Source organism: Podarcis liolepis (assembly GCF_965112155.1).
Source record: "Podarcis liolepis genome assembly, chromosome: 11".
Lineage (NCBI taxonomy): Eukaryota > Metazoa > Chordata > Lepidosauria > Squamata > Lacertidae > Podarcis > Podarcis liolepis.
Genome location: NC_139565.1, coordinates 62112260 through 62139603, shown reverse-complemented (window position 1 = coordinate 62139603; position 27344 = coordinate 62112260). Strand labels below are relative to the sequence as shown.

The window sequence follows — 27344 nt, the reverse complement described above, 5'->3', positions numbered from 1 at the left end:
GCCTCACTTACTCACCTCTCTCTTTCTCTTTCTCTTTCTCAAGAACTCTCAGATGAGAAATTTGGATACTTGTGGGCGGGTAAGAAGCTGCTGAGAGGAAAATCGCTCAGAGAAACTTTGGAGATGATGGATGAGCGAGAAATTTTGGACACCATCCTCAAACACCTCCAGCCAGCTCTCCAGGTGTGTGTGATGCAGGGTAAAGGTAAAGGTAAAGATACCCCTGCCCGTACGGGCCAGTCGTGTCCGACTCTAGGGCTGTGCGCCCATCTCACTTAAGAGGCCGGGGGCCAGCGCTGTCCGGAGACACTTCCGGGTCACATGGCCAGCGTGACGAAGCTGCTCTGGCGAGCCAGCACCAGCGCAGCACACGGAAACGCCGTTTACCTTCCCGCTGTAAAGCGGTACCTATTTATCTACTTGCACTTAGGGGTGCTTTCGAACTGCTAGGTGGGCAGGAGCTGGGACCGAAAGACGGGATCTCACCCCGTCGCGGGGATTCGAACCGCCGACCATACGATCGGCAAGTCCTAGGTGCTGAGGTTTTACCCACAGCGCCACCCACGTCCCTTATGATGCAGGGTAGAGTTGATTTAAATCAAATCAATTTAAAATCATGACTCAAATCACTAGCCAGTAAGATTTTGGGAATAATAAATGTTCAGAGTTGTTTTTTGCAGTTATATCAAAAACTACTGATTTGGTTATACTGTTAGAAATGCGTAGACAGATAATTATGATATTTCTAGTCTAGTCTATTTCTAGGCATGCATATTTTTTAAAGAGAAGACAAGTGGCAAATAAATGGCAACTGTTCTCTAGACAAAAAAACCGACACTTTTCTTAATTTTATTCCCTTTTCTTTCCGACTTTAAAAGCAGACCTCCAGTGTCCACAGAAAATCGACTATCTTGTCCCAGGATTCAGCTGCCTCAAACCTGAGAGCAGCAGTCCCTGGCCAGCAGAAGACCTCTAAGTCAGGACATGAGAAGGTAAGTTCTGAGTATCGTAGATGACACCGGGTGGGGTGGGGTGGGCAGCATACAATCTGAGGAAAGAAGAACAGAGAAGTTTTACTTTCTTTCCTAGCACAGGCCTTGTACATAGCAGGGAGACACTGAACAAAACATTCAGAGGCAAAGCTCCCTCAGAACTACCAAGCCAATCAGAGTGCAGGCTTCCTCAGTAAGCGTCAGCAAGCAAAACCTCCACCTTTCCCTCTTTTGGTTATTTGGCTTGAACATGAACACAATTCACCTGGAATGACCTGTGGGAAGGGTGAACTTCCAGCAAAACATTTTCTTCAAGGAGCGTGGGAGGTCTTCCCCCCACCCCTGCTTAGCACACTCAGGCCCTGAGGGACAAGCTAGAGAGGGCCGTAAAAATCTGGTCTCCAGCTGTTTTTGAACTACAATTCCCACCGTCCCTGACCACTGGTCCTGCTAGCTAGGAGTGATGGGCGTTGTAGTCCAAAAACATCTGGAAACCCAAGTTTGGGGAAACCCTGATCTAACGCTAATATTTTAAGGAACTTTGAACAAGGGTTCTGTGGGCGAAGCAAGATCATTCACGGGGCATGAGGGTGCTTCTAATGTCTGGTGCAGACAGAACTCTGGTTTCTTCTGAGCTCTGGGGTCCACAGCAGTTGGCTCCCCCTTTCCCCCTTTGGGAAAAGAGAGGGGGCAGAGCGTTTGGCAGTCTCCCTCATTGAGCAAGTTGACCAACTGTGCCTCTTCTGGCTGTCCCCGCAGGGAATACAAGGAGATCGTCTGAACGCAACCTGCTGCTCAGGTTTTCTCTCTGTCTTGGCAACCAACAACAACAACAACAACAACAACAACAACAATAATAATAATAATTTATTATTTATACCCCGCCCATCTGGCTGGGCTTCCCCAGCCACTCTGGGCGGCTTCCAGCAAAACACTAAAATACAATATCCTATTAAACAGTAAAAACTTCCCTAAACAGGGCTGCCTGGTAGTTGTTGTTCTCTTTGACATCTGGTGGGAGGGCGTTCCACAGGGAGGGTGCCACTACCGAGAAGGCCCTCTGCCTGGTTCCCTGTAACTTGGCTTCTCGCAGTGAGGGAACCGCCAGAAGGCCCTCGGAGCTGGACCTCAGTGTCCGGGTAGAACGATGGGGGTGGAGACGCTCCTTCAGATATATTGGACCAAGGCTGTTTAGGGCTTTAAAGGTCAGCACCAACACTTTGAATTGTGCTCGGAAACGTACTGGGAGCCAATGTAGGTCTTTCAAGACCAGTGTTATGTGGTGTCTGCGGCCGCTCCCAGTCACCAGTCTAGCTGCCGCGTTCTGGATTAGTTGTAGTTTCCGGGTCACCTTCAAAGGTAGCCCCACTGTGGCATAGGTGGGGTGCCAGAAAAGAGAAGCCCCTCTCCCAATTTCAGCCATGCAGGGTGGGTGGGGAGACCCATAAGAGGCTGCGGGTGCAGGTACTAGTTTTCTTAAAAAGTGGGAAGAACCTAGGGTCAGTTTATCTAGGACAAAAGTGTGTCATAAGAACGAAAGAGGAGCCTGCTGGGTAAGACCAGCAGCCTGCACAGTCCAGGATCCTTATCTCACAGTGGCCAACCAGATGCCCATGGGAAATTTGAAAGCAAAATTCGAACACAGAGGCCTTCCCCCTCCTGTGGTTTCCAGCAACTGGTATTCAGAAGCATTCGTGCCTCCAGCTGTGGAGGCAGAGCAATTAGGACATGCTGGACTTTTCAGCTTTCAAATTCCTCAAATGAGGGGTACTAAAGAGTTGTAGCATGACTTGGGATTTCAGAAGATACTGTGGTTAAATTAATATAATTTAGTTTTGTGTGGTAAGTAAACTGTGTGTCAAATTGCATACAAATCATTAAAACAATTGTCTAGTACTTGCAATCTATTATTATTATTATTATTATTATTATTATTATTATTATTATTATTATATTTAGCATTACCTGACATTTTCAGAAGGTAAAATTGAAATTCTTTGGTTTTCGAAAAGCAGTTTATGTAACTGGTGGTGTCTCCTCACTGTGACTCACCCAAACCTTCCCCACCCCTTAGACTGTCCTCTATAGATACTACGGACTCAAACTACGGGATTCCAGGAACAAAGATACAGTCCACCAATACTTGCACTTACTTCTAAAGTTGCCTCTTGAAGAGGAAACAGTCAGAGAGGTGAGTGAATTCCTGTGTTCCCTAGGCAGTGCTACACGGTTTTGACAAATGTACACGTTTTTGCCAGCAGATCCCACTAATACAGCACATTTATTCAAACATTGGTTGGATGACTGCATCACAAAATTACCTGTGCAAATTTTGAAAGATAGCAATATTTTGTTTCAAACATTGTTTCTGAAAGTGCAGATTGACGTGTGTTATGAGAATTATAAGGTCTAAGATATAAAATAAGTGTACCAAGCAAACACATACATAAATAAACATATAAACCGCATGCCTGAAACAGTACAGGGAAAAGTCCTGAAACCATTTTGTCTCTCCCATACTGACCTCAAATGTTTCTCTGCAAGGAGGGAGGAAATGAGAAAAACCTCCCCATTGTCTCTTTGCTCACAAATCCTGCCTTAAAGGCACTTTTAAGATATGAATAGGGTGAGCCTGTGACCTGGACTCAGGAATTAAGTACCGTAGTTTTCATCACGAAAGAATAGCCAGGCTGTCCAGGTAAACCCATTAGCAACCAGGTAACCCCACCAACAGGTTTTGTGTCAGACAGGATTCTGTTGTGGATCTCCCCTTCTCTGATGTATGTATGATATATGGGGCGGGGGGGGGGCAGGTCTTGGGCTCCAGGGTGGGCAAATTCAAAATGTCTTGCGTGTCATTGTATGGGGTCCCTCCTGCCTCCTGCGTGTGGTTGTGAGCATCCTGTTGCAGCAGTTCATAAAGATCAGGCTTACTAGCTGCTTTGCTTCTCAAGATTCTCTGGTTGGCCTCTGTTATTTTCTCCTACCGATAGAGAACCTGCAAAAGGACTCTATGGGCTCTTGGGTACCCCATAGGGGAAAAGGAGCAGTTTTTTCCTTATAACACATGCATCATTCTCCCTAGGGAATTTCTGAAGCTGTCGGTGTGGCTTCATACTGCCATTTATCTCAGATGCTGATGGCGCTGCGTGATTTCGGCCATGCAGTCATTACAAGGAAGATTGAGATGTCTGAGGTAAGGGTGTCAAATGAGGAAGGAGCATTGCAAGAGTGTAGCTCAGCCACCCCCAACCTGGTGCCCCTTCCCCATCTGTGTGTTTTGAACTGGAACTCCCATCAGCCCCAGGCAGCATGGCCAATGATTAGACACGATGGGAGTTGTAGCACAGCAATATCTGAAGGGCACCAGGTTGAGAAGATCCTGGCAGATTGGGTCCTTAGCTGCTATTTTTTTATATATATTATATTTTTATTGGTTTTCAAATACAAAAAACAAATTCATACACTCCATACATCTTAATTAAATCTTACTTCTCTTTTTGACTTCCCTCAATTTGTCTGCAATTCCTTCCCTTTATTACTTTTAACACATTTCTGCCATTTTAACCATTTCCCCTCACAGAGCTTCCTTAAAACTTACAAACGTAATTTGATTATCACTCAGTTTTTGCATATATTGGATAAACTTTTCCCAATCTTCTTTAAATCCTTGGTCTCGTCGATTCCGGATCCTTCCTGTCATTCTATCCAGATCTGCATAGTCCATCATTTTAGTTCTCCATTCTTCTATCGTAGATAGCTCCCCCTGTTTCCATTTCTGGGCCATCAGTATTCTTGCTGCTGTCACTGCATATAAAAATAACTTCTTTTCTTTCTTATTTATCTCCATTCTACTTCTCTGTTTATTATCATTGCAAATTGTGCTTGTAACGCTTTAATATTCATTTTAGTTTTTTTTATCTTCAGGACTGGTAACCAATCTCTTCTCATTCTCCATTATTTGTTTTAAAAATTCTTTTTTCCCTTTTTCTCTCAATTTATTGGGTCCTTAGCTGCTATTTAGATCCACATCAAAGCATACGAAACAGCCTCTGGGTTCCTATTATCTAGAACAGGCATCCCCAAACTCAGCCCTCCAGATGTTTTGGGACTACACTTCCCACCATCCCTGACCACTGGTCCTGTTAGCTAGGGATGGGAGTTGTAGTCCCAAAACATCTGGAGGGCCTAGTTTGGGAATGCCTGATCTAGAAAAACAGACCTGTGTTGGAAGAGAATGCATCCTCCTCCATTTCAAAATATGCTCTTTTTCAAGGGATGTGATTCTTACCACTCCAATAAAGGAATTAGATCTGCTAATGCTCTTAGTATGTAAGGCCAGAAACTTCCTCTGGGTGTATGTCTCAGCCATCCTTCTGACGTGGGCTCCAGCAGTCCTGTCTCTGTGGCTCCAGATCCTAGATCTAATCTGATCCTTTTGCTCAGTCAGTCAGTCAAACGGATTCGTTCGAAACCATTGGTCATCCCCAAAGTACAAGCAATACAAAAGTACACTGACTCATTTTTTAGGTTGTTTGTTGGACGGTTGGCCGGCATTTCTTCAATAGTGGAAGCTAATTTTGGTGGGAGGGGGGTTGTCCCCTGGTTACAATAGAAGATAGAATCACAGAGTTGTAGAGTTGGGAGGGACCCCAAGGGTCATCTAGTCCAACCCCCTGCAATGCAGGGATCTCAGCTCAAGCATCCCTGACAGATGGTCCTCCAGCCTTCGATGAAGGAGAGTCCACAACCTCCTGAGGGAGAGTGTTCCGCTGTCAGAAAGTTTTGAATGGAGAACCTCTTAGAGTTTGGAAGATGGGACACTTCTCCAACTGAGGGGAGGGAGCAAAAGCCAAGAGAGAAGGCAGTTGGCAGGTTGGGAGAGGCAGAGAGAAAGAGGTGAGAGGTTTCAGCTGCAATCAGATTTTGAAAATGGGGTGGTCTCGGGCAAGCGTTCATCTGCCTTATGGGAGTGCCTGCTGGCCACATTCCACTATGTTTTAGAGTAGACCCATTGAATTTAATGAACATGACTAAGTTGGGCCCATTCATTTCAACTGGTCTACTTGAAGCAAAGCATAGTTGAGTATCACTCTCTGTGTTCACCTCCATATATTTGTAAATGAGGCGAATTGTTACAAAGGCATAGTAACTGCGTGCAGATCTAACAGTTCCATAACCTGAGGGGGCCTTGGGGTCGTGTGCCCCCGACTCTCCTCTTCTCCTCCAACCCAGCTGAAAGGAGATCAGAACCTTTTCCTTCCATTTTCAGTTCACGTCCATCAAGTGTTACTTCAAACGCCCCAAAGGATGGATAATATTCACTGTGATTTGTTCAAAGGAGCCAAGAAAAATGAAACCCAGGAGTGTGTTGCCCCAAACTCACTTCCCCCACCCTTTCCCTCCAGAATACAGGGGAGAGGAATGCCAGTATCACCATCATGCTTTGCTACGGGCAGATGGCTCTTGGGGCGCGGCCTGAGGACCTCCTGCGCTTCATCGAGCTCATCGTGGCAGAGCTCCTCTTCCAATTCCAGAACACCAGGAAGGTATGGCTCTCATTTTCCCATGTACTCCTGTTGTTTGTTCTCTCGGCACTGAGCAGACATCCTGAACTCCGTCAAGGTCCTTGCACCACATGCCTTCAGACTGTGCCCTAGGGCAGGGTCTCTGGCTTCATCCACCGAAGGGTTGTAGACTGGGGTGTAGACTGACTACACACGTAGGACCAAATGGGGTATTACAGTGGTACCTTGGTTCTCAAACTTAATCCATTATGGAAGTCCGTTCTAAAACCAAAGCGTTCCAAAACCAAGGAGCGTTTTCCCATAGAAAGTAATGCAAAATGGATTAATCCGCTCCAGACTTTTAAAAACAACCCCTAAAACAGCAATTTAACATGAATTTTACTCTCTAACAAGACCATTTCTGGGTTAGGCTTAGGGTTTATTTTAGGATTGGGTTCGTGTTAGGGTAAGGATTAGAATTAGGGTTAGGGTCAGTGTGGCTTTATGTTGCCTTGTGATTTTGATTCAATCTCAATTTCATAAAATCCCTTCTCCTTTTAGGACGAAGCTCTGAAAAAGGGCCTTATGAAGGCAGCCATTTTAACAACCAAGGCGCTTGTGCAAACGAATGTGGGACATGTCGTCTTCCCACACAAAGCGGAGCTCACCATCTGCATCATTGTGAGTAAAGAAAAAAGAAAAAGAAATCTCCTGGGGGTTTTTTCCAGAGCGTATTTTTTATATAGCTGTGTAGGTCTAGCTCTGGTAAAATGTCGGTGTTGCAGGTTCTGAGCATCTGGCCCCAAACAATTTCTGGGTGGTCACGTTCTGCTCCAACTCAAGTTTCCAAACCCTCTTGCAAGGCAGCCCTACATTGTGGCAACCTCAGCAGGATCTCACCAGCGCTTAAGGAAAAGAGGCTGGGTTGTCCCAGGAGGAGAGGGCTGTCCATGGCTCCTAGCCATGATTGCTATGTTCTACCTCCACAGAGGAAGGAAGCAATGTTTCTGAACATCAGTTGCTGGAAGCCCCAGGCGGGGAGAGGGCTCTTGGGCTCATGGTCTGCTCCCTGGTTTCTCACCGCTGTGAGAACCGGATCCTGGACTAGAAGGGTCATTGGCCTGGTCCAGAAGGCTGATCTTACCTTCTTATGAGGTAGAGCTCTGTCCAGGTGAAAGATGGATCTGATTCCCAGATTCAGGAAGCCCACTCTTCTCCCCTGGGAGGACCCACCTGCCAACTGCAAAGGTGCTGTCCAGAGGGCTGGGCTGGAGAGAGAGTCTTTTTTTATATATATAAAATTTTTATTGGGTTTTCACAACTTATATAGACACACACAATACACAACACAGACACACAAACACAAAGACAAACATACAAAATTTCAAATCCTTATTTTCTTAACCCATTTCCATGACTTCCCCACACCTCCCCTTCTTGCATCCTAATTCCAAAAGTTAACTCAGCAAGTTCTTATCTCCAACTTTTACCTTATTAATAATTTACTTATTTCTTTTTAATTAACCAAAATTATCTTATAAACCCCAATTAAACCACTATACTCATCTTATACATCCTTTTCTAAGGTCGACCCAAATTCCCTTCCACCAATTTCCCAATTTTTATATTAATTACAAAACATACAAACATAAAACATATAGTTGAACACCCTTTGGGTTCCAAAACTCTCGCCCCCCCCCCTTTCCCGGTTTTGATCCCCAAGGAATATCCATCAGTCTATCAGTTCTCAGCCTGGATCCCTCACGTCCGAGGCCCTCCAGTCTCTCTCAGTCCCTCTCTGCCGGTTTTGTTGGTAGTCCTTTATGTTGATCATCGAGTCTCGGAGAAGCTCTGTCCCAATAGGGTCTATGTTTCTTCCAACCAGACCTCCACCTTCAAAAGCGGAGCCCAAATCATGTTTCTTGTTCCTTTTAAGTCCAAGTGTCCCAAATGGCCCAAAGGCTCCCGTCTTCATCTTAATCAATTTTATAATCCATATGTCTTCCGATCTCTCCATGAGGAGATCTCTCCAATCTTTATTCTCAAATTCAAACCAAATTCTCATCATCCAGGTCTTGTTTTCTTTGTAGTCCATTTTTACAGGCCTCTGGTTGTCCTTTTCCCCCTGCGGTATTTCAGCTCCTCCTTCCCACTCCTCTAAATCAGCACATATTTCTACTTGTTCAGCTGCAAAATTTTCTTGAGTCAAGTCCTTGGCACAATCCACAAGTTTATTTACTTTAGAATTCAAGGTCGTTATATCTGTAGCCAAAGCTTTGCTCTGATCTTGTAACATTCCCATAAGAACATTCTATCCAGCTCAGCTTGTATTTTTCCATCTGCAGCCATTGTAATGTCTCAGAACCCCCTCTAGAGGGATTCTAGTTACTTAGTAATCTTTCTCCAACAGTCAGGTTACTTTATTTTTGTTTCTTCTTTATTTTCAAGAACTTAAAGTCAAATGTATCAAAACCAGCCAGCAAAAATAACAAGAGTCAAATTTTTCTAACTTTGACAGCTCGTTTGACAGCTGTCAAAGTCTCTATATCTCCTCAACAGGCTCTCTCGCGGATTGCTCCCGGATCCTGGGGGGTTGCACGTCAGCTCCTAAAAGTCGATTTCTTATCCTCCAGCACAATCTTCTAATGCCAATTCGTGAAATTAATAACTTTTATCTCACATAGAGAAAAGAGGTCTCTCGACCTTAGTTATCCGATTCTTCCTTTAAATTGTCTGCAGGACGGGGGGGGCGGACTTCCTTTTAACGCGTCCCCCGATCGTACCGAATTCAAAAGGAAAAAAGATTTTTTGAGTCCAATTTTCGTACTACTCACGGGTTGTTCCTTTTAGAGTCCAAATGTTCAAGGAAAGAAGTCAGCGCTCTCCGGCCATGGCTTGCGGCTTCACTCCGTAGAAGAAGCGGTCTACTCACAGCACCACACCACTCTCCGTCCCCCGCTCCAAAGCCTTTAAAAAGGCTTCTTCGCGGGTCGGGGAGGGCGCAAATGGTGCCCGCCGAGTCACCAGGTCCACAGGCTTCCGCGCCTGTGGTTTCTAAGGGTCCCCGCGTCGTCGCCGCGGCAGGACCCGTCTTCTATGGAGCCGATTCCCTCCGGAGCTCGGAGGGAATCCGCCATTAGCCGATCGCGCTAACCCGGAAGTCCTGGGAGAGCACAAGTCAGGGCCTGGAGTGGTGGTGGCAGCGATGGTGCCGCCAGGTCTCTGACTTGCTGTGTGCTTCCCCACAACAGGAAATCATTGAAGAGGAGCCGCTGGGATCTTTCTCTATTTCTGTCCTGCACCACGCCATCATCACCGTCAGCTGCATGACGTAAGTACAGGGAGGTACTTCTCACTGCCCCACCTATCCCTGGTCCTTCCCTTGCCATACACTTGGCCAGACACACTGCATATTTCCTCACCAGGTTTATGGACTGCTGGGTGCTGAGCATTTCCTCCCCTTTCTCTTTCCTCTTCAGTGCCGTGAGACCACCGATGGACTCCATGCTTCGGTCTGAGCTAGTGAAAAAAAGCACCAAGAAGGTGTTTTCGTTGCCCTCCTTGAAACTTACAAAACTCAAAGCCGGGAGTCCCACGCAATCATCACAGAGCCAGGTGACTGGACCTTCTGCTTCTCGGGATATGAATGGAGGAAAATGGGGTTGCCAGGTTAAAGGATTTGAGGGCAGAGAGTCTGGGCCGTGTAAGCTACAAACACAGACACTTGGCCCATCACAATGATGTAACAACCAAAGACTTTGGGTGTATATTTTTGATTGTAATCATGTTTCAACATTAACTACATTTAACCTTTGGCTAGAATGCATCCACGAATGATTCCTGCATGCCTGCATTTTGTGATTCTCATGCCTCCCTCCTACACTGCATTTAATCTTGTTTGCTTGTTTGTTTATACGCCGCCCACCTGATTGGGTTACTCCAGCCACTCTGGGCGGCTTCCAACAAATTAAAACACAGCAAGACATCAAATATTTAAAACTTCCCTATGCAGGGCTGCCTTCAGATGGAAGTATAATAATGTATCTCTCTGACATCTGATAGGAGGGTGTTCCACAGGGTGGGCCCACCACTGAGAAGGCCCTCTGCCTGCTTCCCTGTAACCTCCGTTCTTGCAGTGAGGCAGCTGCCACAAGGCCTTCTCAATAAACAACAACAACAACAACAACAGCCCCCTCTGAAGATTGGAGGTTAAAGTACGATAGTTAGGGCCAAATGGTTTGGGACACCCCAAGGAAGTTGAGCCCAGTGTGGAGTCCTGTATCTTTATATCCCATGATCTGTAACCTTTCTTGGTGTATGTCAAAGAACGTTTGATGTTTATGACTCATTGAGCGCTGTGTTTGAAGCCCTGCGTAAGCTTTGTTACGAATTTGCTGAGCAGCTGGTGGGCAAGGCTGCCCTATTGCAATAGCCCTAATATATTGAAGCTTGCTGTGATTCTCTTGATTATGTGTGCCATTCAAAAGGTGTTCCCTCACCTGGGCAATGGACAGGTGGTATAGAAATAAAGTCTTACCACAGCAGCCCCCCCCCCCGGTGACTGTTTCCCTCTTTTCTCATTCTGGCTACGGGCTGCAAAAGTACTTTTCTTTCTTTATAAAGAAATAGAGTTGAAGAATGTGTGCTTCTCCAGCTGTGCTGCCATTGGCCCCAGTCAGCACAGAACCATAGAATTGTGACAGGTGGTCATCCAACCTCTGCTTAAAAACCTCCAAGGAAGGAGGGGGCTGTTGAGATCACGTCTTCCTTGCGGGTTTCCCACTGGGTCATCTGGTTGGCTACTGTGGAAAGGGGCTGCTGGACTAGAAGGCTCCAGAGCACATGGGATTTCCACGGGGGTCTTCAGCTTTTAACTGCTTTTGCTTCTCTCCTTTCAGGACTTTTATCAGCAGACGGTCAACGCCTGCCTCAACATGCTCACCAGCTTGCTATCAGAGGCCCCCTCTCTGGAGGCGCTGCAGGATATATTAGTGGTAAGGGAGCCCCCAAGATGTCAGAGCAGGGGGAAGCAGCAGACCCTCTTGAAATGATTGCACAGGGGGCGTCTGTGGCCAACTCACTGGTTGTGGATGCTGATGGTGAACTAGGCCTCTGTTCTGCTAGGAAGGCTTGTGCAAGGCACACATCCATTTCCTTTCAAAGACATATCCTCTGCTGATGGCATTAGGGGAAGGGCCGTGGCTCAGGGGCAGAGCTTCTGTTTTGCATGCTCAAGGTCCCAGGTTCAGTCCTCAGCATCTCCAGGTGGGGCTGGGAAAAGGCTCTCTGTCTGAAACCCTGAAGGGCAACTGCCAGTCATTACCTGTGGCCAACACCAAGGTTGGCGGATCAATGGCTGGGCTTGGTCTAAGGATGCTTCCTGCATTCCATGGCTATGGCTGTGGTGAGGTGTATGTTGTATGATTGTAATTATCACACACACAAATGACAGATCGCAGGGTGGTTCACAACATGAAAATACAAAATGAGAACACAAAATACACAGTAAAACAAAAACAAACCAAGGGCCAATTAATTTCTATAATTCTATTAATGTTCAATGTGTTTCATTTAATGGCTTCTTTTTTCTATATCTCAAGTTGTTCTTATTTTGTTTGTAAGCTGCCTCGAGTCCCTGTCAGGGAAAAAGGTGGGGTATATAATGATGATGATGATGATGATGATGATGATGAAGTAGAACAAATTGCAGCAAACCTTCTCCTTTACAAAACAACCCCTTTTTGAAATTTGTCCCCTCTATGGTCCCGGCATGATTGATCCAGCCAGTAGCCAAAGCTTTGTGAATTTGCAGACCCGGATTAATGGTTGTCCTTCTATGTGATGATGATTATTTCTCTCCCGCAGCACACAAATGGCTGGATTGACTCCACAAAAATCTATGAGCGCGAAAGAGCTGTCAAGAGCACCAGCTTTCTAATGAAATATGTTTCTGAACATTTGGACTTTGATGTGAGTGACCAAGGCTTAATGCTGCCATTTCAGATTTGTGGTTTTTTTAATGTATTAAATTTCCATACTGCTCTTCATCTGAGGATCACAGGGTGGTTTACAATATAAATACACAGGAATACAATAACAGATCATTCCGATTAGATAACGCGAATGGGTCTTTTTTCATATTCGTTTTTAACTTGCTTTAACTTGTCGGATTTTCTCCGGAAAGGGTAAGTCTAGATTCAATGGAGGTAGGTTACAGGGTGGGATACAGGCTAGCATTTATACTGACCCATTTAGCATTTATGATGTGTAAGACACTGTGGTGTAGTAGTTAGAGTGTTGGTCTGAGACCCGGGTTCAAATCCCCCCGCTCAGCAGTGACTCTCATTGAATGTGACCTTGGGGGCCTGTGACTGCCTCTTGGCCTAGCCTACCTCTCAGGATTGTTGTGGGGATTAAATGAGGAGGAGGAGGAGGAGGAGGAGGAGGAGGAGGAGGAGGAGGACCACCTTGAGCTCCCTGCAGAAAAAGCTGAGAGGTAAATGCAATAAAATAAATAATAAAATTAAAACTTGCATATGTTGCGTGCCTCGAGGGAAGTGGTTCATTAGTGAATACAATAATAACTGATCCCACAGGAAAAACCCTTCTGGAATCCTATCCAGGGCAGAATCAGGCTAATCGGTCTAACCCTCGAGCAAATATGAGGGTTGTGTGTGGAAATTCCCTTCCTGACCTATGTAGATCATAAGAACAGAAGAATCGCTTTGCTGGGTTTGCCAAGAAACCCATTTGGTTCATCTTGCTATTTCCAACTTCAGACAGAGGGATGCCTCTTGGGAAATTTCAGCCAGGGTGTTAAATTGATTCTGCATCTGTGCATGAGATATATAATAACATAGCAAGTTAGCATCTCTCCCCCTTTCCCTCTGGTTTAACAATACTCCCATAGATGTTCTCAGCGATCAAGCTGCGATATATGAGTTCCTGACATCCTGAGGCAGCCTGGACCTCAGATGGTCAGGGCTTTGTAAATGAATAGAAAGACCTTGAAGCTGCCTCAGAAATAGATGGGCCGCCAATGCAGCTCTTTTAAGAATGGTGTCCCATGTTCTCAGCCCGAGGCCCCCACCAGCAATCTGGCCACAGCACTCTGCACGAGGTGGAGCCTGTGAAGCAGATCCAAGGGCAGACCCCCCAGAATACATTGCAGTAATCCAGCCTTGAGGTTCCCAAAATATGGACTACAGTGGTCAGGCTATCCCTGTCATGGAAGAGCCATAGTTTGCAAACCAGACAAAGCTGGTAAAAGGCACGCCTAGCCCCAAAGATATTTGGGTCTCTAGCTGCCAAGATGTATCCAGGGGTACCAGAAACTAGACAGATAAAAAAAGACTTGGTCTACCCAGGATTCAAGCATGTTGCTTTTATGAATTGTGCGTTTCTCTATACCTTCTCCCGTAATGTCTGCGTTTTGTTGTGGTGGTTTGGAGAACTGCATTGCCAAATTTCTGGATTTTGAAGGAAAACCTGTGTCTTGGTTGGCGTATTGCTTTGGAAAGTTCAGGTCTGAACTAGATGGACTTTCCCCTGCTCCCCAAAGCGGTGTGGCATGGCCATCCCAGGGGAAGGTGCCAGCCAGTGCTATTTTCCTAGAAAAAGAGGTGCCAGGACTCACCATGAACTCACCTCCCTCATTCTCTTATAATGACAACAGCGCCCACCTGAGAGGTGCCAGAACTGAGTTCCAGTGAGTTCTGGCTGGGGGGAAAGCCCTGGGGCAAGCCTTGGGTGGGCCACCTAAGCCCAGGTCTCTGGCCCTGCGTCCCTCTGCCACCTTTGCCGCCTGAAAGCATGCCAGACGGTTTTCTCTTGCTGGGCTCTGTGGGACGAGGGCTGACTGTGCATCTCTCTCTCCACCTCCTAGATATCCCAGGATTTCCCCCTTCTTGGACAGCTGGTGGCGCTGTTGTCCCTCCACCTCGCAGACAACGTGAAGGAGATTGGTCTGCTGTCAGCGGAGGCCTTGTACCATCTCCATTACATCATGATAGCCAAAATGGGTGAGGGCGATGCTGGGAAAGGGCGTGTTTCTTGCAAGTCGCAGGGTGGGAGATCTGCAGCCCTCCAGAAGCTGCTCCAACTCCCATCATCCCTGAGTGTTGCCCATGCTGGCTGCTGCTGGGGGTGACGGGAGCTAAGGAGGGCCAGAATTCGTGCCAGTACTGGCCTAACACAAACACCCCGTTGGCCAGAGACGAGTTTAACTGTGCACTGCATGAAGAAGGACCATCCTGAAACTTCAGTTTCATTGGAGGTCCCGGAGTTCTTGTGTTAGGAGGGAGAGAGAGAAAGCTTTCTCTCTCTCCACCTTCCCCTTGCCATACATTGTGTCTCCTCTTCCTCACCATTTTTCTAAACGGAAAATCCCCCAACTGCTGCGACCATAGAGCTCTGCAACCACCCCAGTCCTTTTGGTTGCCCCCTTCTGAATCTTTCCCAGTTCTGAATTATAATTTTTGAGGTGAAATTGAGAATCTTTTTGTGGGTCGCAGTGGGGAAACTGGGGGGTTTGTGCCGGGAGCACTAATGCTATCTTCTTTTGCATGCATATCCCCATCCCTGACCCCGTTTAGCTAAGAAGGTGGAGATGAGGCATAAGAACAGGAAAGGCAACGTGGTCAAATGGTTCCGAGAAGACTTCTTCATCCCTGGGCCCGCCATCTTTTACACCGACATCTCCAATGTGGCCAAGGTGGGTGTGGCTTTTTGGACTGTTTCTTGCTAAGACTGCAGCCAGCTCTCAGTTAGCAGCCCACGCCTTCTAGGAGATGAGGGAGAGATTCAGAGCAGTTCACATTTAAAGCCAAAGCTATCAAATCCAGGCTTCCTGAAACAATATGAAATTCATACATCCTTGAGTTTTTCAGTGCCATTTCCTGGCCAAACAGTGTCTACAAAAAGGATTCTGCAAGCTGAAAGTGTCCAGAAAATGAATATATTAGTGTAAATAACATATGGAAATGCATTGTATTAGAATAATTTTTTTGAAGCCAAGCACCCATTGGTCTAAACTGCATGCCAAATTCTACTTACAGTGGATGCTTGGGTTGCGAACGTGATCCGTGCAGGATGCACTTTCGCAACCCGCAGCATTTGCAACCCGTGTTTGCGCATGCGCGGGTTGCGATTCAGCACTTCTGCACATGCACAAAGTGGTACTTCCGGGTTTCGGTGGTCTGCAACCTGAAAAAACGCAACCTGAAGCGGTTGTAAACCGAGGTATGACTGCATTCTAAAAGGTCACATTACACAAGCTGCAAGCTGCCAGGCCAATGGATCCTGCAGGAGAATTGTGGAGTAGCCCTAGCCGTGCATCTGATGGGCCACTGCGGTGAGGAGAGCTGCTTCCCTGCATGTCTGACCTTTGCTGGATCGAGAAGAGGCAGTGTGGTGCAGTGGCTAGAGAGTCTGACCAGGCGCTGGGAGACCTAGGGCTCAGATCCCCACTCATGGGGTCAGTCACAGTCTCTCGGTCTAAACTCCCTCATGAGGATGAAATGGGGAGGAGAGAGAACCATGCATTGCCACCTTGGGCAGAAAAAGAGTATGAAAAGTTGACCCATTTGGTGCCCGTTTCATGAGGCACTGCCAAGCCAATGGGCTATGCCAGGCTTCCTCAACCTCGGCCCTCCAGATGTTTTTGGCCTACAACTCCCATGATCCCTAGCTAGCAGGACCAGTGGTCAGGGATGATGGGAATTGCAGTCTCAAAACATCTGGAGGGCTGAGGTTGCGGAAGCCTGGACTTATGCTAACATTGTGGTGGATGTTTTTGACGTATATTAAGAAATAAACACACAGCCTGCAGGTTCCCACCTAATCTGACTTCGTTTGGCATTGATTGATTATATAACTGATATCCACTATTACTGGCCCTCTCTGTTTCTGCAAGAACAGTTGTCTTATTTTCTAGTCTGACTTTAGATTGTACCTCTTCATGTTCCAAGGTCATAACCAGTTTTAGATGGGGATCAAAAATAGGAAGGCGTCACCTGACTCTTAGTTTTGTTTGTTGTGAAATCTTTCAGTTACTTAAATAAACATTTAAATAGAATCAGGATTGGAGAGTTGGAAGGGACCCTGAGGATCATCTCAGGCAGAGTGGATGTGTCTTTCACTTTGTTTGTCCTTGGACTACTGAAAAGTGGTCAGATGCGGAGCAGAAGAAAACTTCCTCGTCTTTCTTCTTTGTGCCAGGCTTTTGGGGAGCACCTCACGCCCAGCCAGATCAACGAAGTCGTGTTGAAGGCGATTGACAACCTGACAGTGGAAGACAGAGTCGCCTCTCAGGCTGCAGGAAAACTGCTGAGTTCCTTCCTTGAGGAATGCGGGATGGACATGGAGGATGTAAGGCTCAAAATGGAGGCAGGGGGAAGCAGGTTTCCTCTAAATTAAACATTCTCTTTGGATGTAGAATCAGCTTGTTTCTAGGGGTGTAAGAAGGCATTGATTTCCACGTTTGTGGATTGCGCCTCTGTTTCCATTCTGCTGCAGTTCAGCTTCCAAAAAACAACCACCATGTTTTTAATCTCAGTTTTGTTTGGTTTGTTTTTCTTGGGGGGGGGGGGAATAATCACTTTGAGCATCTTTTTTATCTTGTCATATATCATTCCCCCAAAATCCCTCATTTTCTTTCAGGTTCACCACACTTTCTCATCCTGGTCTTCTTTTATCTTCTTCCAGCTGCCCATAGTTGTGAAGGAGATTTACAACCATCTCCACAGAATATCAGACCCCTGCACTAAGAATGAGACACTCACAGCTGTGATCAACCTTGCTACGAAGCGCCTGAACCCGGTCGTAGATAGCCTTTTGGACTGCTCAGTGGAGTGTGATGAGTAAGGGCCTCTTAGAGATGAGTGAATTATGGGGGGGATATATCCATCTTGCTTGCAAATCTCAGGGCGTCTCAGATGCCCTGCATAACCTGCGATCCACCATGCCAGGCCACAGCCCTTCAGCCACGGATGGAGATTTCCCAACTCTGGGGCATCTCCCAGGTTTTTCAAGTAGAGCTGCCAACTTTTTGTCCCCTGGAAACTGCTTGCTCTGCAGGAATGAGGCTTTCTTCCACGCTGTGAAAAGCAGTACACAGTGTGGATCAAATTTCTATTCAAGGTTCAGGTGGAAGCCATGCCAGGTTTCCCACACACACACCTGGACAGTTGGGAGGGATGGGGAACAAATTCTGTTCCAAAACAAAAACAGCAGGTGTAGACTGAGGCAAGGGGTGGGCTCCTCTGAGCCTGCCTGGCCTGTCACTCAGCAGCGTGCAGGTCTCTCCTCAAGAGGGATGTCAGCGGGGAGGAGAGCCAGCATGACTGGGACTGCCCAGCCACTGAGCAGCAGATGCAATCTCTGTCCATGTCTGCGCTCACACTGAGACTCTCAACCTCAGGCCTTGTCCTGGAAGAGCCTCCTTCTTCTGAACCCTCCTTGATGGCTCAAACCTCCTGCTTCAAGCGCCTCCCAGCTCCTCCCTTCCCCAGGCTGCTCCCCACCACGATCCAGGGTTTAGGGGTCGTCGTCTGAGGTCTCCCTGGCTAGGCGGTGCCCACCACTCTTACTCATCCAGCCAGTCCCTGACATTACCCTACAGACCCCACTAGCCCTCTGTCTCACACACACCTTCTGGACAGTTGCAAGGGACAGGGAACAAATTCCGTTTGGGTCACTTTTAAGTGAGAGCTTACATCATTTGCAGTTTCCAAAATGAGAACTGTCGTATTTCAAAATTCGCACTATTCTGAATTTTTCAATGCAGTTCTCCAGTCAAGTAGCGCGCGCGCACACGCACACACGCACACACACACACACACACACACACACACACGTAGGCACACAAATGCATGAACTGGTGGAAATAACATATAGAAAGACATAAAATTAGAGGAGATTGATTTGCAAAAGGTGTTTAAGAGGCAAAATCTACAAAGTGGAAATGGGGAGAGCTGAATTTAAGTGGGCTTTCTTAATTTCTATTTCCGTTTCATACTTGCAAAAAATTGTGCCCCGAGTTACATATCAAAAAGGGGAATAGTAGTTTCTTTCTTTGCTAATGCACGTGCGATATAAAGGAAATACAGAAGGCCTGACTTTTTTTAAGAAAGGGAAAAAGGAAAAATTCTCTTTTGACAAATTGCAGAAGTGCTGCAGCGATCTGGAAGGCCTTGGTCTCCGATCCGTACTGCAGCATCAAGCTGCTGAGACCCCTCCTGAAAAGGCTACAGGATGAAGACCCCAACACAGAAGTCACGTACAGGCGACGCAGCACTTCTCAAATGCCAATAGCGGTACGAAACCACTCAGTTTCTCTTTCCTGGGTGGTTCTTGAATGGGAGCTGGATGGGGCTGGGGCTTCTGGCTGGGGGGGAGGGTTGCATCTTAATAACTGGCCTCTGGGGTTCTTCCCAGTGGCATCTTAGTGGTCCATCACTGTGGGGGGTCTCCTGGAGCCCAGCCCTGGCTCAGGGGAAGAACACCTGCTTTGTATGCAAAAGGGCCCCAACATCTCCATGTCGGGGTGTCCCTCGCCTGAAACCCTGGACAGCCACTGCTAGTCAGTGTAGACAATACTGAGTGAGATGGACCAGGGGTCTGAGTCGCGTCCTGCATAGAGAGTTGGGAGACCTGGATCTGACGATGTCCTCTGCTGAATGCTGTTCTCCTGTCCTTGTCCCTCCAGGCTACCAACGCTTTGTGTCTGATCCTGTCGCTACCTGAGGCTTCGGATGTACTGCAGAACAAGTTCCCCCAGCTGCTGCTTGCCCTTGTCACTCAGATCTATTTTCTTTTTGGGACGAGCAGAAGAGTTTCGAGGGCGACAAGTCTCATGCCGGAGCCCCCTTCGCATCTCCATCCGCTGGCGTAAGGGACATGCCCATGCATTTGGGGTGGCCCTCCCTTCTCTCTATGGGTGCTTGCAAGCCTGACCGTAGCAGTGATGGCTCAGCCCTCCCCCAAGAGATAGGCTTCACTTGGACATGGAGTGTGCTGGTCCCGGGGGGAAGGTTACCGTTGGCGTAGTCAAAGTCCGGTCCTGGGTCACTAGCCTGGAAACAGTTCACAAGGAGCGGGGCTAGGTCCGAAGCAGGAAGCCAGGCGGGGAACAGGAACACTGGAGGGTCAGGTCTGGGTCCGGGCAGGAACAGGTACTCAACAATGACGTTGCTCCTGCAACCTGGGACCGGGCTGACTGGCTTTTATCTTCTCTGAGGCCAGGGGCGGCCCCGGCCCCCAGGAGACCCGCCTCTCAAGGCCTTAAGGCGAACACTCCTCCTGGGAGAAACCAGTTCCCTCCGCCTCTCTGCCCTGAGCCTCTGCAGTTCAGGAGAGGCTGAAGGGTTACTGGGCCCAGGGGGAGACTCACCTGTAGGCACTGAGTCCTCAACCACCTCTGGAGCCAGAATGGATTCACCTGGTGCCTGCTCCTGAGGATCCGGCACAGGTGTAGGTGCCTCAGAATCAAGGCCCTGCCCCAGTTCAGCCGGCCCTGGAGGCGGGGACTCCTGTGCAAGCTGGGATTCCTCCGGTTCACCCTCTGAATCGGATTCCCAGGCCATCACATGGAGGTTCTGCTTAGCTTGGGTAGCTAAGAGACCCAGGCTTCCCCAACCCCTGTGCTCTTCAGTCGCTTTGGACCACAACTCCCACCAGCCCCAGCCAGCACAGCTCTGGTGAAGATGGGAGTTGTTGTAGTCCTACGGACACTAGGATGGGAAAGGATGTTGGAGACTCTCCCACACGATGGGCTGATTTTGGCGTGGCGGGACTCACGTGTCATGAAACCTGAAGTCTCCATCGCAGCCGAAAGGTTGCAGCTTGTGCTGGAAACATGTGAGAGGCTGCGGGGGCTGGTGGTTGTGGCTGGATCCATCAGGCCAAGCAGCTCAAGACTGCAAGATGTCAAGGACCTAAAACTCCCCAGATGAACCTACCCAGACCTTGTGATCATCATCGGAGGCCCCTCTTCCTGTGCCTCCTCCACGAGAAGTCCAGAGGGTGGCAACACAAGAAGGGGCCTTTTCGGTGGTGGCTCCCCATTTGTGGAATGTTCTCTCAGGGAGGCATGCCTGGTACCTTCATTATATACCATTAGATGCCAGGCCAAAATGTTCCTCTTCAGTCAGGCCATTGGCGGATTAACACCCTACGCCCTTTCAGCTGTGTTTGTGAGAGGAAGAAGGAGTTATTGGTTTGGTTTGTTCTTGTTTTTATTATTTATTTTGTGCTTTTTATCTTGTATTTTTGTGTTGTGAACTGACCTGAGATCTATGGGTGAAGGGCAGTATACAATTTTTTAAAATGGATAAATAAATATAATATTCTTAATTCTTTCACTCGATTCAGGACCACTGTGCAAGCTCTGAAAAACCTTATTAGATGTGGCGGCTACGTCAAAGAATACAACATTTTGGAGGTGCAAAGGTGCTGGGACATGCTGTCAAACCCAGAAAGCTTTTTCGATGGCATTCGTCTTCTGACAAGGTAAGACGGTGAAAAGGACTGGCAGGTGAGGCACGGAAGGCAGCCCACCAAGGCCTGCTTTCTGGGAAATGGGGATAAACATTGTTTATTTCAGAAAATGTATATGCTGCTTTATTGTAATAAAACAAACAAACTTCAAAGCAGTTCAAAAGAAAAGATAAGAAAATATCGATTAGAAAAGCTGACAACAATAATTTGAGACTTTTGAAAAGTTAAAATAACAATAGACTAAAACCGGATTAACATTTGCACCAGCTTTCTAAACATCTGGGTAGGCTTGTCTAAACAAGAACGCTCTTAGCAGGTGCCCAAAAGAGTAAAGTGAAGGCGCCTGTTTGATATCAATAGGCAGGGAGTTCCGAAGTTTAGGTGCTGACACACTAAATGCAGAGCAGGCATTCTGTGGTGCCTGAAAGTGCCAATTCCACCAATCGAAGAGGTCGAGTGGGTGCATATGGGGTAATGGAGTAATGAACCTTCCTATTCCCCACGGAAAACTCTGCTGGCTTTGGAGATTTATTTGAAAGATACAGTGGTGCCTCGCAAGACGAAATTAATTCGTTCCGCAAGGTTTTTCTTCTTGCGAGTTTTTCGTCTTGCGAAGCACGGTTTCCCATAGGAATGCATTGAAAATCAATCAATGCGTTCCTATGGAAACCGCCTTCAGACCAGGTCCGGGGACAGTCTGTCCCCCGACCTCTTCTGAAGGCTGGGGGGGGGGGGACAAGGGCTTTTCTTCCCACCGCCAGCCTTCAGAAGGCTGTTCTGAAGGCTGGCGGTGGGAAGAAAAGCCCTTCTCCCCACCTCCCGCCCCGCAAGCTCCGGGGACAGGAGGGCTTTGCTGCCGACCGCCAGCATTTTAAAAGCCCCCGCTGTCCCGGGGCAATTTTAAAATGCTGGCAGGCGGCAGCGAAGCCTCCGCTGTCCCCGGGCGATTTTAAAATGCTGGCGGGCGGCAGCGAAGGCTTCACTGCCGCCCGCCAGCATTTTAAGATCGCCCGGGACAGCAGAGAAGTCTCCGCTGTCCCGGGAAGGCAGGCGGGGGGGAGCAAAGACTTTTGCCCCCCGCCGGCCTTCAGAAGAGGTCCAGGACCTCTTCTGAAGGCCGGCGGTGGGCGAAAGTCTTTGCTCCCGACCGCCAGCATTTTAAAAGAGGTCCCCGGAGATTTCCCTATGGGCTTTCTTCTTGCGAAGCAAGCCCATAGGGAAATTCGTCTTGCGGAACGACTCAAAAACGGAAAACTCTTTCGTCTTGCGAGTTTTTCGTTTTGCGAGGCGTTCGTCTTGCGAGGCACCACTGTACTTCACTGCACTCTCAAGCATCCTTCCTTGACAGAGAGAGCTAGATAGGACTTGGGATACGACTTGGGTGAAACTGGAGAGGAGCAGAAGGTAGTGACTGGGGCAACCCGATCAGGTGGGCGAGGTGCAAGTAATGAAATTATTATTATTATTATTATTATTATTATTATTATTATTATTATTATTATTATTATTATTCAGGAATACTTAGCGGTTCTTCCTGCCAGCTTCAGGCTTCTGCATCCTCTGTGTCTGATTTTGTGTTTCAGGACCTTGTTCGCCTTCTCCAAAGTGCACCTCAGAACGACTTTCAAACAGGCCAATGCCTACTTGCGCCGCCCTGACGTAAAGGAGAGGACGGTCGGGATGGCCTTCTTCACCGAGGTGAGAGTCGGAAACGGGGAATGCCTGCAGGTGCTCCTGCTTCGCAACAACCGCTCCCAGGCAGGCAAGGAAAGCAGAGGGTGTAAGGAGGTCTCCGGAGCCACCATTGATGGCTGGCAGGCCTGCCCTCTGCCCTCAGCTCTTATCTAACTCCTTGCGCTTTGCTCCCCCTTTCTTCCCGCCCGGGGGGCCCTGCCCTCTGCCTGCCCCTCAGAGCCAGCATGGCACACAGGGCTGGGCTTTAGTGGCCGCAGCCTCTTCCCGTCCTCACCTGCTTTCCAGCAGCCTCTACAAAAGCCTTTCCCAACCTGTGGGTCCCCAGATGTAGCTGGACTACAACTCCCATCACCCCTAGCTAGCAAGGCCAAAGCTCAGGAATGATGGGAGTTGTAGTCCAACAACATCTGGGGACCCACAGGTTGAGAACCGCTGCTCTACCAGCTGCCCAAGGGAGGAGGCCAGAAGCAGTGACCACGGAGATGCCATGGAGGGGCAACGAGAGGCCCCCTTACAGCCGCCACTGTCATTGGGCACAAGCTCTGGCTCATTCTCCTCCCCGAGCTCGGTGGCGGCAGCTCTGGCAGGGAAAACAGGGACATTCCGGGATCAAATCAGAAGCCGGTTGGCTTTCGTAATTCCGGGGCTGTCCCTGGAAAATCAGGACACTTGGAGGGTTTGGGGTACCGGCCTTCGGTTTCCGCGGCACAGATTTCCTCCTGCCCTCCCTACTTTCTTTGGCCTTGCACACATCAAGTGTTTTCTTTTTCAGCTCCTTTTCCACTCACGGATAGGCTTGTTTTTTGTGAAGCTAGACATTTTGGAGGTCCTGAAGGAGTGGATGGGCCAAGCCAGCCCCCTCATGCAACTCTTCAGCATCCGAGGACTGGGCTACATGTTGCAGCACCAGCTGGACGTAAGAGATTGGTGGCGGGGGGCACGTTAGGAAGCGGCGTACAAATTAACCCCACAACGCTTTGAGGGAGCCATATCAGCCTTTCAATGAGGCTGTTAAAATGAGATTCCTTTGTTCTGCTGCAGCCTTATTCTCAGGTGCAGATCAGCTCAGGAAGGAAGCTGCCTTAAAGAGAGTCAGGCCAATGGTCTGGCTACCTCAGGGTTGCCCACACGGACCGGCAGCAGCTCCCCAAGGTTTCTAGAGTCCCTCCCAACCCTGCGTGGAGATGCCAGGACTTGAACCCAGGACTTTCTGCATGCAAAGCAGACGCTCCCGCTCTGGTCCCTTCCCCTACTGGAGGCCCCCACCCTGCACAAGGACTCAGGAGAGAGCACCCGCTTGGGTTGTTTACTTTTGTGTAACGCTTACGCTGTGGCTTTTGGGGTGCAAACTGCATCTGCGTGCGCTGACTTCTCTGCCGTGACCGTGTTCCCTCACCTGCTTCCTTGCTTCCTTCAGGAAGAGTCCTTGAATCTCTTCATCTCGCCCCTGATCAACTGCGCTTACAATCCGGACAAGAGTATTGCCAAAGAGTCCATCAAGTGCCTGCAGCTCATGTTCCACCACTTGGAGGGGGAGGAATACAGCTTGGCCGGCTGCAGCCTTTACCCTCAACTCTTGAAACACTTCAATGATGTAAGTCAACAAGCCGACTCGAAATGGGCTTCATCCATGCCCTGGTGCTTCCCAAACATTTGGGGGGGGGCTGCCCCTTTGGTTCCATAGCCTCATCCCCAGTGCCCCCTACACTATGAAGAGAATCACAGTGGTACCTTGGCTCTCAAACTTAATCCGTTCTGTAGTCCGTTCCAAAACCAAGGTGCGCTTTCCCATAGAAAGTAATGCAAAATAGATAAATCCATTCCAGACTTTTAAAAACAACCCCAAAAACAGCAATTTCACATGAATTTTACTCTCTAATGAGACCATTAATCCATAAAATGAAAGCAATAATCAATGTACCGTACTATAAAATAAATAAGACCGTATTGTAGATGATAATTTTTTTAAAAAAAAATTCCTTACCTGCACTGATGATAGTCATTGTTTGGATGGGGGACTTTTATCCATTTCCGCAGTCACACAATCAGTAGCTGAACTGGGTTCCACACAGTCACAAAAACTAATTAACCAAAAAAGCCTCAAAAACAAAAATGCAAAATAAATAGTAAAAACAAAAGCGCCAAATACAGTACCACCTTGGTTCTCAAACTTTAATCCGTTCCGGAAGTCCATTTGACTTCTGAAATGTTCGAAAACCATGGCACGGCTTCTGATTGGTGCAAGCGCCCTGAAAAAAATAGCCGACAGCCGCATCGGACGTTCGGCTTCCGAAAAACGTTCAAAAACTGGACACTTATACTTCCAGGTTTTTGGCGTCTGGGAACCAAGGCATTTGAGTACCAAGTTATGACTGTATTCAGAATAGAGGTTTGCACGACCCACTAAGGAAGATGATAACACAAAATCGAAATTCCTTTTTACCTTCCTTCCTTCCTTCCTTCCTTCCTTCCTTCCTTCCTTCTTCTTTCTTTTCCTTTTGTTTTCCTTGGTGTCCTCTGCTCAGGGCCATTGATTATTGGGCTCTTTGGGCATGGTCAACGGGGGAGGGGGGCAACTCCCCCTTCAATCAAGTAAATAAAGAAAAATATTTAATTAACTGACCAATCGCATCACAGATAGCTTGGTTCTTCTGCCACCCCACCCCCCAACATAAATACTGCTTCACCAACATAAATCCTGACTACGCCCATGTTGGGCTCCAAGGAAGGTGATGGCTTGTTGGTGAAGGACCCTGAGTGAGAGGCAGGGAAGGGAAGAGGCTGGGAGGGTTGACCCCTTTCCTGGTGAGACAAGGGTTAAGAGCTGCCCTTGAGAGAAGACTCTGCATTTCTGTTTCTCTTTCTGTTTTTATTTAGATCAGTTTCTTTCCTTATATTATGGAAAAGCCTTAATAAAGACTTATGGAGAAAAATAAAGAAGATAATAACACAGTGAAATTCAGAACACCAGCTGTGCCAGCTTGCCCCCACGATTGAGGGGGCTGGCGCTGTGCAACATGCGCATGTCATGCACACACGCCACGCCATGTGCCACACACACACTGCATTTATACCTCAAGCCCCCCTCTGTCAGCCCCCCACAAGTGATCCCCCTGGCCTAATCTGCAAGACTTCTTGCTTCACCTGCACTTCAGGTGACTCTGTCTGCCAGCAGGTGATGCTGGCAGAACTTTAGATGCACCAGGATGAACTCAGTCCGTTAAGCTCCTTAATGGTGGTGGGCAAAGGCCCCCGGGGTTGGTCCCCTGTTGCGTGGGCCCAGCCAACACCCTCAAACAACCAGACCCATAGTGAACGAGAAGCGTTTGCTCAGCTAAACTCCCTGAAACCTGTGAGACGGGTTTGCCCTGCACAGCACTTGGGACTGACTGGTGTTCTCCTCCTCTCTCTCCTCAGGAGGACAATGAGCTCAGGGTTTGCTCCATCACTCTTTTTGGGACGCTGTTGAGGGGCGTGAAGGAAGAGCACAAAAACAGGGTGGAGGACATTGTCATCAGGAGCCTCGTCCCCTTGATAATCCAGCTGACCGACCCTGTGAGCGGAGAGGTGAGTTGAGACTGGAAGGGCCAGTCTGGGCATCGCCTGGCCCCTTTGGCAAACTCCTTCTCCCTGGCAACTGTCACACGCAGCTGGAACGCAGAGCAATGCTTCTCTGCCTGTGGAAGCCCCTTACGATACCAATGCTGGGTGGTCCTTGAAGTATCTGTTGCAGCTGAGGAACTCTCCCCTTTCCTGGGAATTTCCACACGAGGAGCGTTGCTCTGCGTGTTCCAGCAGGGCTTGGAGAATCATCCCATGCTGCCCCACAGATCAAGTAATGCATAGACTGGACTTGAATGGGTGGGCCTCGATTGTGCTTGGGGTCTGAGTCACCACCACACCTGAGGTCAAAAAGGGATTTTTCTGTCCAGGTCAGATAAGTTAGAGATCTTGGGGTCTTTTTTCACCCCCTTTCCCTTGCTCAAGTCACTTGTTCTGCAGATACCATGCTGTGGTTGGGATTGCTCTGCAGAAGGTTGGAACCGTCAGAGTCATCGAACCACAGAATCAGAGTTGGAAGGGACCCCAAGGTCCTCTAGTCCAAGCCCTGCAATGCAGGAATCTCAACTCAAGCATCCTTGACAGATGGTCCTCCAACCTCTGCTTAAAAACCTCCAGTGAAGGAGAGGCCACCGCCTTCCAAGGATGCCGGTTCTGGAAGTCTTCTGATCCAGGCTGGTTAGCTTGAAGGAGTGGAAGCCCTGCAGGGTTGGTTTCAAAACCTGGTCATTAGACACCATCTGAAACACCCAGGTTTGAGTTCCTGGGATTGGAAGCTAAGCCTTGACACCTCTGCTGTTACTGTGATCAGCTGACGAGGCCGGCCTGGTGGAGGTTCATTAGGCAGCCAGTAACCAGAGGGAGGGTCTTTTTCAGGGTGGCTCCTCTCTATGGAATCACTTCCCTTCTGAGCGCAAGTGAGCCCCTACATTAGTGGCGTTTTGATGCTTGTTAAAAACCTAGGTGAGCTCTCAGGGTTGAATTCCCAGTGGGCTAGTTGTGTTTTTAACCCTACCTGGGCTACTGTCTGCATTTTATTTGCATTGCGGCCTCAATGCAGATATGTATATTTTCAAAGCTGTTGCAAGCCTAA

General features: G+C 48.2%; 1 protein-coding gene across 2 annotated transcripts in view; it reads left to right on the top strand.

Moving 5' to 3' along the window:
* Positions 1-26266, top strand: part of LOC310688877 (maestro heat-like repeat family member 5) — a gene marked incomplete at its 3' end in the record, with an annotated part of 28837 nt that extends 2571 nt beyond the window's left edge. Inside the window, exons 3-23 of one of the 2 annotated variants that reach the window (XM_083465792.1) lie at positions 44-183; positions 882-992; positions 3067-3183; positions 4078-4188; positions 6401-6541; positions 7061-7180; positions 9751-9830; positions 9979-10114; positions 11398-11493; positions 12365-12469; positions 14385-14520; positions 15094-15212; positions 16718-16867; positions 17204-17358; positions 18666-18813; positions 19206-19387; positions 20870-21007; positions 22579-22693; positions 23463-23606; positions 24108-24284; positions 26108-26266. In XM_083465792.1, the coding sequence (XP_083321918.1) occupies positions 44-183; positions 882-992; positions 3067-3183; positions 4078-4188; positions 6401-6541; positions 7061-7180; positions 9751-9830; positions 9979-10114; positions 11398-11493; positions 12365-12469; positions 14385-14520; positions 15094-15212; positions 16718-16867; positions 17204-17358; positions 18666-18813; positions 19206-19387; positions 20870-21007; positions 22579-22693; positions 23463-23606; positions 24108-24284; positions 26108-26266 (2780 nt within the window). Of the gene's footprint in view, positions 1-43; positions 184-878; positions 993-3066; positions 3184-4077; positions 4189-6400; positions 6542-7060; positions 7181-9750; positions 9831-9978; positions 10115-11397; positions 11494-12364; positions 12470-14384; positions 14521-15093; positions 15213-16717; positions 16868-17203; positions 17359-18665; positions 18814-19205; positions 19388-20869; positions 21008-22578; positions 22694-23462; positions 23607-24107; positions 24285-26107 lie in introns of both variants that reach the window. The other variant, XM_083465791.1, reaches the window with a different exon arrangement.
* Positions 26267-27344: the final 1078 nt, after the last annotated feature.